General features: G+C 40.1%; 1 protein-coding gene across 2 annotated transcripts; it reads right to left on the reverse strand.

The window, feature by feature from the left end:
* Positions 1–1,194: 1,194 nt before the first annotated feature.
* Positions 1,195–10,769, reverse strand: nkain5 (sodium/potassium transporting ATPase interacting 5). Of its 2 annotated transcripts, XM_063209611.1 has the most exons (7): positions 10,515–10,769; positions 8,485–8,622; positions 6,906–6,986; positions 5,694–5,894; positions 3,141–3,198; positions 2,711–2,797; positions 1,195–2,622 (listed from the first exon to the last, which is right to left on the reverse strand). In XM_063209611.1, the coding sequence occupies exons 1-6, from the start codon at positions 10,566–10,568 to the stop codon at positions 2,724–2,726; spliced, it is 606 nt and encodes a 201-aa protein (XP_063065681.1). In that variant the 5' UTR covers positions 10,569–10,769; the 3' UTR covers positions 1,195–2,622; positions 2,711–2,723. The 2 variants fall into 2 exon arrangements, with proteins under 2 accessions (XP_063065681.1, XP_063065682.1); XM_063209612.1 differs by lacking the exon at positions 2,711–2,797.
* Positions 10,770–10,986: the final 217 nt, after the last annotated feature.

The following is a 10,986-nucleotide window of genomic DNA, read 5'->3' on the forward strand; positions in this document are numbered from 1 at the left end:
AACGGGGGTGGCATATATAGACTGAATTTATCATTGTTGATCACATATTGGTTTTCATCAATAGATACATTTTAGGGACATGACTTCTGAGTCCTCAATGGTAGTTACGGCCATGAATGGGAGGCACATACAATACCGATGGGCCAGTTCTCCAGCCCAACGGCATCGACACTGTATGAGGCTTGTGGGAGAGAGGTTTACTAACGTTCCACGCCAACTCTGCTAATTGGCCTCCGTTACACATTTACAAGTTACAATGTAACTTAAGTTACAATACATTTCACCATAACCTGGATGGGTCTGAAACAAGCTATTCCCGTACTCTCTACTTTTTACACTGCATGCTGCCAAAAGACCTCCTGTATTGGAGGTGAAAGAGTCATGACACATGAGTTTGACTTACACTGTATATTGCCACATCCATTTAGTTATTTTGGTGAGAGTAATTTAAGTAATGCAAAAGTAGTGTAATGCCTTACATTTTAAATATAGGCTAGTAATGTTGTTAAGTAATGCAAAAGTAGTGTAATGCCTTACATTTTAAATATACTAATATTGTAATGTAAGGGATTATTTTGAAAAGACAGTAACATGTAATCAGTAATGCATTGCAGTTTTGCAGTAACTTGCCCAACATCACCCCTCTGTCTGATCATGTCTTTTTGTTGTTTATTCTGACATTTTTTACCAAATGTTCAGCAAGTTTGCAAGATGACCCTATGATGTCTGAATAACACATGTAAACACACTTTTTTAGATTTTTTCAAAAGACTGTAGTCTGGTTTTGCTTTAAAATTACATTGCATATGAGCTCTTCAGCCAGCTGAAACTCTATTCAGTATGATGTAGCCAAACACACTTCAAAAGTTTGCTTCATTCATAGTTCATTGTCTGTTAGTGAACTATTGGCACTTTAAAGGAATAATCAATGGCAAAGTGCTGCATTTGCCCGTGTTCACACAAAAGTTGAGGAACATCTCAGACTACACAGTAGAGAACAGGCTACACAGTTCAGAACAGAGCTCTGTCTAGTAGGGAAAATATTCTGTCTGTAATACTTCACATAGGCTACAGTACATCCAAATCTAGGTAGGAAAATCTAGGAATATCACGTGCCATATACATTATCAAGAACACTGACATCAGATGTATTTGCTTTTTTTATTTTAACAAACAAAAATAAGAATCTGAGCCCACAGTACGTATTTTACAAGAACCCATGCTTACAACCAGTTATTACATATTTTAGTGACATCTCCTTTCCCTCCGTTTGACAGGTGTATAACAATTGGTGACAAAAAGGCAATAGATTTGAAAGTATGCTAATTATTTCACAAGTTTATGTCCACATCTCTTTCTCACTTCAGACAACATAGAATAGAGTAGAGTAAGTTATGACCTGAATATTCCATAATCCTCACTCTGTCCTCTTTAGAAGCCATGGCCTATTTTGTGTTTGTGGAGAGCCGTAAAGTGATGGCCTTTTGCTGTGCAGTCCCTCCAGGACTTCAGCCTTTTTTGCCAACTGTAGTTTCCCCTTTTGTTTCAGTACAGTTTCACACCTATGTTTTACTTGTATTTCAGTTAAAGGTTATATCATGCTGAATGAAATTCCATTGTACATTTTTTGGCACCAACATTCATAAAAAACATCAAGTTGAGATTCATTTTTATTAAGTTCTCTCAGAAAACTAAACAAAAATAACACAATTGACAGCAATGTTCTTGAACACGGACAAGGTCCTGGAGGGTCTGCCTTTGGCACACAATTATCATACAAAATATTTTTTTCATATGCTGTCACTACGTGGCAGTGTTGAACACACCATAGGGTTTACTATCTACCATTAATGCCACTTACCGAAGTGATCTTTCACTTGGTGCTATTTACAAACATATTCAGTGCATAAACAACACTTAAGTCACTAATGGACAGAATTACACACATGCTCACACGCACACACATGTGCGTGCGCACACACACACACACACACACACACATAAAAAACATGTGCCCATGCACAGCTTAGTGTTCATTAATGATCAAAGGATAGGTGGTTGCTGACCTACTTGCTTGCTTGCTCCAGATTTGTGAAAAGCATCTGGCATACGGTTCTTTCACAGCGAGCTGCTCTAATGGCTCTCTGTCACTTTCTGTGCATGACTCATTCTTCCAATGAGCGGCCGATACGGTGTGCCTGGGTAGCACAGATATGGCAGCAGGGCTATTGTGAAAAGGCTCATGTTAAATCAAAGGATAACATGGGCATCTTCCCTCACATCCCTGCCACAGTGTCACTGGCATCAGGCTCTAGCGAGAGCTTCAAAAGTAATGCAAGTGTGTTCAGTCTTTTTGGTGATCTTGTTGCAACTGGGTATTTTACTCAACCATAGGTGTGCGAGTGGTCATTGAGTTTGACTTTACAGTCCAGAGCATAATGACTATCCCGCATTGACACCATAAATGCTGCTATATTCTTTACGGGGTCACTGTGTGATATAAGAGAGAGTGGTCATTTCTAGATGTTCCATATGCTCATGTGCTGAGGAAACCCATTTTTTCTGATAGGTTTGCCAGGCTTCTTTTTCTCCTCAACGGCTTTATACTTCATTTGTAGAGATCTGGAGAACAACACAGAAAATAACGAAGCATTATTTTTTTTAATGGGATACAAAGATCTCATTGTTTGTGAACAGCTGAATTACTTACACAGAAGTGTGTACTAAAGAAAGAGATGGGATGCTTTCTCGTTGCCATGCAAGACAGGGAACTGATCAAATCCACCAACGAAATCAACTGAAAGCCAAAAGCAAATGCAGGAAAGTTAAAAACAGCTTAAACAGGGCAGTAAGGGAGACGTTCAAGAAGTGAAAGGGTAACCTTGTGCATTTATGTTGAAGTAGCCTATTGTGAGACAATGGCAAGCACGTGGAGACAGAGGTTCAGAAGACAAACAGACGGAATGGAAATAAAAGAGGAGAGAGAGAGAGAGAGAGAGAGAGAGAGAGAGAGAGAGAGAGAGAGAGAGAGAGAGAGAGAGAGAGAGAGAGAGAGAGAAGAAGAAGAAGAAGAAGAAGAAGAAGAAGAAGAAGAAGAAGAAGAAGAAGGCGAATTGTAGAAGAAAAAAATATTCACTTACAGGTGTCCTCTTCATTGAAGACACTGATCACATAGCAGGCAAATACAAATCCCAGAAGCTGTAGACAATCAGAATCAGAGTTAGTTTTCCTGGCACAGTTATATATTATATTATATTATTATATGTGCTAAATCAGGAACCCACTATACACATGTACAAAATATTAGCATATTTAGCAGTAAACATATCACGCAATGTACAATAAGATACCATAAATAAATACAATAGAGAATCAAAGGAGTCTTGACTCGGGTATTGATGTACAGCAGCGTAGACACAGTACAAGCAGTAATAGGGAAATAAGTGGATATGTGTTAGTGGATAAGTGGACTGACAACTAAGTGTTTTGAGTTTTAATGAAAGGATGTTGTGTTTTCCATCAATGCATCAAACACTACATTTTCATGTTTTTCAAATGTTTTTTCCCCACCAAGAATGAACAAAATAATTTCAAATTCCAAATGCTGAAAGTGACAATGTCGCCTTGTGGTGTTCACCAAAAGCTGGTATATTGTAATTAGTAAACAATGCTGGAAAAATGTTACTGAAGGATACATGTTGAGATGATCAATTTCAAAGTCTGGTAACACTTGATTTTAGGGATACATCTATTAGCACTAATACATACAATGTACCTTGTAAGGCATGTACAAAGCAAAATCAAACATTTGTTAAGCATGTATTCGCAAATGTCTTGTTCATGCACAATAGGGATTTATTACTCATTTAACCTTAGTAAGGACCTAAGGCCTTAGCGTTTGCTTAATACATGCCTTACAAGTTACTTATGCAGGCATTCATATTGTATGTATTAGTGCTAATGTATCCCTAAAATAAATTGTTACCCAAAGTTCAATCAATCAAAATTTAATTATGCTATTAAACATTCAATCAAAAGTGTGTGAAGTATATAAATTCAATCAAAGGTCTGAAAAAACACAAGATGAAACTTAGAAGTGCTACATGCACAAGCTTTACAGAAAGCAGACATTTAATACTGCTAATCGCCAAAAATCAAATACTCATTTAACCGACAAGAACAGTACAGCCAAAATATTCTATTTAAAACTTAATTATCAGCCAGGAAATTCTCTTTTTATTTGAATGAGTTTTGCCTCTGGCCTCAAGGGCTTACAAATGTATAGTGTTTTTGGAATTTGGTTGCAGTGCCAGATTTGGCCACAATCCTGCATTTAGCACTGTTGTTTCTTCTCAGTAATTCTTCAGTTCATAATATCCTGGCTCCATTTGTATGTCAAATAGAAATGAAAAAGCCATCAACTAATATGTTTTTCCCATTGGAACAAGAAATACAAAATAATGGGGATTTTTTTGTATTCTTGTATCAACTAAGCCCATTTTGTTCGTAGACCTGTGAATGGTCATGAAATGTATAAATAAAACAAATTAAAAAATGAATAGCCTATATGTTGCAAAGACAAAACAGTAGCCTTACTTTCCAGGTGTAGTAGGGCCTATCATGACAAAAGGACGACTGGCATACAAAATACTGTTTGGCCATTAGATTAGCTCACTAGCTCCCGGTGAGGTTTAGAATTCAGTTTAAAACTCTTGATAGTCTATAATGACTGATAGTCTATTTGTCACTAAATGGCCTAGGCCATAAATACAATGCACATATGCTAGAGCAACATCACCCTAAGATGTTTTAGGTCTTCAGAGCATCATCTACTGGTTGAGCCTAGGCGTAGTAATATCCAGACAGGGTGAAATGCAGGCATAGCCATTATGCTGCCCAATGCTGGAACCAGCTTCCTGTTCCGTATTATGTTTTTAAAAAATAAATTAAAAGCAGCTTTATTTTCATCAGCCTTTGATTTAATTTACTATAGTTATCTAGTCTCTGTAATACTTTTTATAATATTTTCTCCTCTTTTCTTTCTTTCCTCTCAAGCTCATTGAATGACAGTTATGTATTATGTATGATGATAAGCTATACAAATCATATTGTAATATTGCTATTATCTACTGAATGCCCATTTTAAAATGTTTCTTTCCTCAAATTCTACTGAACATCATTCATCGGAAACAGTCTGCAACACATTAAATTATTTTGAAACAAAAACAATGTCCTTCCAAGTTTTAAAATGAAATGAATGAAGTGAAAGTAAACAAATTTCTAGCAATTGGAACCAGACCACCTGTCTATGTTAACAGGGAATCAAGACAAAGTCTTAATAGATTGAGGCTGCAGTTATATGGTCTGTTTTAATATGATTTATTCACCATTTATTAACCTAATGTTACTACAGAATTGTTTGCAGGACCACTCAAGCTGGTTGAAAAATAGTTACATCTTCAAGCTAATAGGTAGTTTTGCATTTTGCCTCCCTCTTGCCCATTAGCTGTGTTATTCCTGTCACTAGTTAGAATGATACTATAACTGCTTTTTGAAAATATGGATTTTGAAGTGACCACTTCATTAAAGCAATCTAATTATATCCAAGGTTGAAATTCAAGATTATTTCATTAGGCTACATGCCATTATGCATGTACTGTATTCGAGTGTAAAATGATGTGTGTTTTACTTACAGAGATGAAGAGCTGCAGGGCACTGTGCAACACCTCAATGTACTGGTACTCCAGTAGGCAGCCCATTGATGAGACTAGCGCGGGGCTCTCCACACTCTGCCACCTTGTGGCGAAGAGGTCTTCAGCATCGCCACATCCAGGAGCATTCTCTTTCCACCATGAGGAGTGAGACGACACTCCAAGAGAGAGGTAGTTACTGTCCTGAGAGAGCACACGTTAAACACACGTCAGTGTAGAGCAGTGATGGTGACCCATCAAAGAGTTATGCTGTTGACACCAAAAAGTCTGATTCAGCCATGACATTTTTTATCTGAACGATGGTTTGTTCTCATCTATCTCTTTGTTTGTTTGGGAACTAAGTCTGCACAGCTGTTAGCAGCTTATTGTCATGGTATCTTACACCCCCTGACATTGACCGGATTGATGTGAAAGTTGTTTCACAATGTGTGAGGGTTAGTGTCAAAGACTATGACAAAAACACCACACTGTAGTATGACCTTGTCATAGTTGCCTATATTAATTTCAGCAGGAAAGTCAAGTTTTTGTCCCTATTCTAAATATCATCCCTTGGATGGTTCTTTGGTTCTTAAAGCTTACTTATTTCTTTCTAATGTGTGACTGAAATGTATATAGAAGAGCAATAGCCACACAATGCTGCTGAACACACATAAAGAAGTGACTGGCTTCCGCATGTAAATTTCAAGTGCCGTCTTCACCGAATGACTAGAGTCCCACACAGTTCCTTTTAATGATGTCCTACGTGTAGCCATTAAATGTTATTGGTTTCCATCAATATCCAACTGTTACCCCTCTGCTTACACTATAAGCACATTTGTGGCTGCCTAATGTAGGTCAGGCAAGCGGCTCATTCATAAAAGCCATCAGGTCAACAGATGATGCCAGCCACCAGCTGTTCCCCCACTATTTGCTAGGCGGAGCTTTAAGCTGATGGGTAGGGCAGCAAAAACAGGTGCAGTGGGGGTGGGTGAGCGGAGGGGGGGTGCGATGGTGGGGGCTGGACGGTCATATGACGACCAGAGAAAAGACTGCAGCAAGGGGATTGGGAAGGGTGCAGTTTAAGAGGACATGCAGGAAGACAAGGAATACATGCAAGCAAATGAAGGACATTTGTAAATGGTTATTCAGTCATTAAAAAAAAAAAATGAAATATAAATTCGTTTTTGCTCAAAATTAGCCAAAAGACCAACATACCTTGGAAAGACTCCCAAGATCAAGGTAGAGGCAACACACAAATATGTTCCAACCAACCCAAAGAATGGCCCATGTTAGGTACTGGTGGAGAAACATGACAGCATTTAAAACAGGTTTAAAACTTGTACCAACGTGTAACAAACTATGCAAACAAAACAACCAAATTCATTTTTTCATACTTGAAAGTTACCTTACCTTCTCCTGGTAATTAATTCAATGTACCGTATGTAATGCATTGTATGTTGCAATGCTGCAATTCATCCCAGTTGCTTAAAAGAATTGTCCTGGGCTACTTTAAAGACTGAATAGTCTTTCAAGGTTAATGGCTGGTACTTAACTCATCTATGCTTGGGTGAATAAAAAACCCTACCAGTACCTGCCTCTGTGATCCTGTACTCATGAGCAGCCAAAATGGGAAATAGAAAATGGACAAAAGAATGAGTAGACCATAGCCTGGCCCTGAACCCATTTCACTGCATGGTCCAGTCTACAGGCAACAAATGTAACTGAGGTATTACTGCATAGTCCACCACTCGGGGCTCGAACCCACCACCATCAACGCTCAACGCTCCAGTTTGGGCATGGGAGGCACAGCACGATATTGCTGTGCTAAAGTACTAGTCCGATAGCTCAGCGCTACCAATACTGTATGAGCCTTTGGGAGGGAGGTTTACTAACGCTCCACGTCACATTCTGGTAGTTGGCCTCCGTTACACTAAGATGTCGGTTATATGGAAATGTTTTTCTGTGCAAACGACAGATTTGCACATCGTTCGCCTGTCCTAGCTATATGATGCCGTCGTTCTGGGTAGCCTTGAACGATAAGTTTGGAGAATGGGTTCCAGAGTGGGAAGATCTAGGAACGCAGTCATTCTCGTTGCCATTGTTACAGCCAAACGGATTTGTTTACATCTGCGTCACAGCCACATGGCCAAAACCTAACTCTTCCACAGCTGCTTCTATCCTTCAAAAACTTCTTCAGAGTCAGTTCCAGATTTGTCAGTTTGATGTAGTAGTTGATATTGCATGTATGTCCAGCTTGTAGAGAAAGTGTGCTCAATTCCAGCTTAAATAAAGTCTTCAGGTGGGTGCAACTTCGTACATTTGTTGAAGAAAAGCTGTGCTCTCAAATACAAATCTTATGGTGATTTATTGGGATGGCTTCACAAATGGACACTGCGGCGTAAGACATTCTCTGCGCCTTCAGCACCAATAAATCACTGTAAGATTTGAAGAGCTCTTTTCCAAAATGAGATATATCCATTTTACGGAATTTTGGGAAATTGGCATTTTTGTATTGGGCATTCCATTGAATTGCATTGCTAAATGGATTTTATAGAGATTAGAAAAGTATGTTCTCAAAATATTTGAATGGCAAGAATTCGCACATATATGATAGGACTTCTTAACAGTCAATTACAATATTAAAATGCAAAAAGTAAAAAATGGTGGAAATAGCGTTTTGGAAAAGAGCACTTCATTTGTAGAGTGCGTCTTTCCTCCATCACAATAAATGCTGATCATTATGTCCTACACAGTCTTACTGTTGAAGTAATGAAAATGAAATCTCACTACTCACCAACACAACATAGCGAGGCCTGTACTGGATGGTGCCAAAAAGGCCCAGGATGACAACAATGATGTGCAAGAAATTCACCAGGATGGGAGCCCATTGGTAGCCCAGGAAATCAAACACCTGCCTCTCCAACGCTGTTATCTGAGGATTTAAGAGTGAGAAACAAAGCATGAGGGAGATACTGACCAAGGCATGAAGGAGATACTGACTCTTTGTGTGTGTGTGTGTGTGTGTGTGTGTGTGTGTGTGTGTGTGTGTGTGTGTGTGTGTGTGTGTGTGTGCGTGCGTGCGTGCGTGCGTGCGTGCGTGCGTGCGTGCGTGTGTGTGTGTGTGTGTGTGTGTGTGTGTGTGTGTGCAAATGGCAGGAAAATACATAGGGACTGAATCTTAATTTATTGAAGGTTGTTTGTCAGCAGGGTCACATCATGTCATGTTACGAAGAAGTCAATAGCTTCCCTCATCATAATCATTTTGCTCAAGCCACATTCCTACAGCCTGCTATGCCCCAGTGACCACAAACTATCAACTCACTATGACAGACAGCAACACCTTTGACCTGAAGACAATGACAAAAGAGGCTCCTCCTCTTGGAAGGGCCAACAAAACCTCTGCCTCCCATTTTCCCACATGGAGGCTTCTCGCTCGGAGGTTACCTAGGTAACAGACCCAAGGGGGAACAATGCATGTCAGAGAGCGTTTGACCAGGGAGATGAGTGCTCTCTACCGCCAGATCGCCCCTGCTCAACATGCTACAGGGGCGGGCTAGTGTGCCAGGACTTGGGGGGTGGGCGATGCGCCTCTTTTTTTGCCTCCCTTTCACTGTGTAGCATGGTGATAAAATCAGTCTCCCAGCCTGTGCCTTTTTACCACCCCTCCCCCCTCCTCCCCGCTCACCAGCCCCATAAAAAAAAATGCACAGGCCTACGTACCCCCTTCCCCCACTCTGCCTTCTCTGTCCTCCACACCACACCCCTGCCATAAAACTACGGCATCACAGTCATTTGCAGCTTCCCATTTGATCAAAACATCACAGGTGCCCCTCCTGTTTCATCGTACAAATTTTCCGCCCACTCCACAACATTTGGTTCTGGGGTCCTTGCATGTGCTGTTATTATCTGTGTTGTGATAGCTTGTGTTGAAAGTCAAGGTGAACAGTGGACAGCACTATGTAGGCGGCCATTATCTGTCAATATCTTGAGGTGAGACTTTATCATCCTCCAACACTGAGCTGCAGACCAGGAGATGCAACCTCCATGGCTATGACCGTGACAAAATGTTAAAGTCAACAGCATACATTCAGAAAACAACCAGTCACTGAACATTGGAAGCACTGCAAGTGCAAATTCCCCTCAAAGGCTATTGCATTTCAGGGAAATCAGACATTGCACAACAGGGTCAAACATATTTGTGTGTAAGATGAAGAATACACTGTGAAATGAAAGCCTATGCAACAGTTAACTGCTTCATAAGATACTGGTTTCAGTATTACCCAATGATACATAATGTCACATTCATCTATGTAGCCTTGGAAAAATGTTGGAAATTCTATCTGTTACATTTCAGGTCAGTGTCAGATAGCTTGTGGCATGCTTCAACTATGCACACAAAGAAATTATAGCATCTGAAATAAAATACTATAAATAAAATAGCCTACTATAACGAGTTTATTATTACAACTATATATAAAGGCAAACAGTTTGGTGAGTAGGCCTATTAGGCTACTCCTGTTTTCAGATGTTCACTGTAGTACAAGTATTGGCTACAAGACTGCAAGTTTGTAATGAGAAACTATTCGACAAGTTGACTAGACATTTCAATTGGAAAATGGGGGGAAACATAGGCTAAGGTCCTTTGAAGAACAACAACGATTTTAGACAGCAGTTTACTCACCATTTTAGTTAACTGGAAAGAATGATTTGAGACGATTATCGACGCAACACAGATACAAAAGTAACCTGCTAAGTAGGAATGGGAAATCAAATTGCCTGGAGTATTTCACATTTGTAACACACAAATGCCAAAGGTAGCCTTACCAATTGCAGAATGCAAACGAATATGAGCATGCATCGTCCGGAGAAGCACCCCATTCTTCTCTCCAAAACAAGTAGTCGCCGGAGAAATGACTGGCCAAATACACGCTCTCCTTGTTTTTAAAAAGAAAAACACATGACGGATATGTTCAATCTTGGGTAATTGGAATCCGTTTCTTCTTTGATTCTTACTGAGCGCTGACCGCTATGTGTTTAACTGGAGCGTTTACGACACAATAGTAAACACGAAGGGAACGATGTGACACTGGGAAGTGATGGGTTATAGCGTGGCGGCGGGAGAATACCAGTTATGCTGTCTTGAGGCGCAGAGGGGAAGGGTTTTCCAGAGGGGCTGGGCCGCACGGCCGCGCACACACACACACACACACACACACACACACACACACACACACACACACACACACACACACACACACACACACACACACACACACACACACAGGGACTACACCCA

This window comes from Engraulis encrasicolus, chromosome 10 (genome assembly GCF_034702125.1).
Source record: "Engraulis encrasicolus isolate BLACKSEA-1 chromosome 10, IST_EnEncr_1.0, whole genome shotgun sequence".
Classification (NCBI taxonomy): Eukaryota; Metazoa; Chordata; class Actinopteri; order Clupeiformes; family Engraulidae; genus Engraulis; species Engraulis encrasicolus.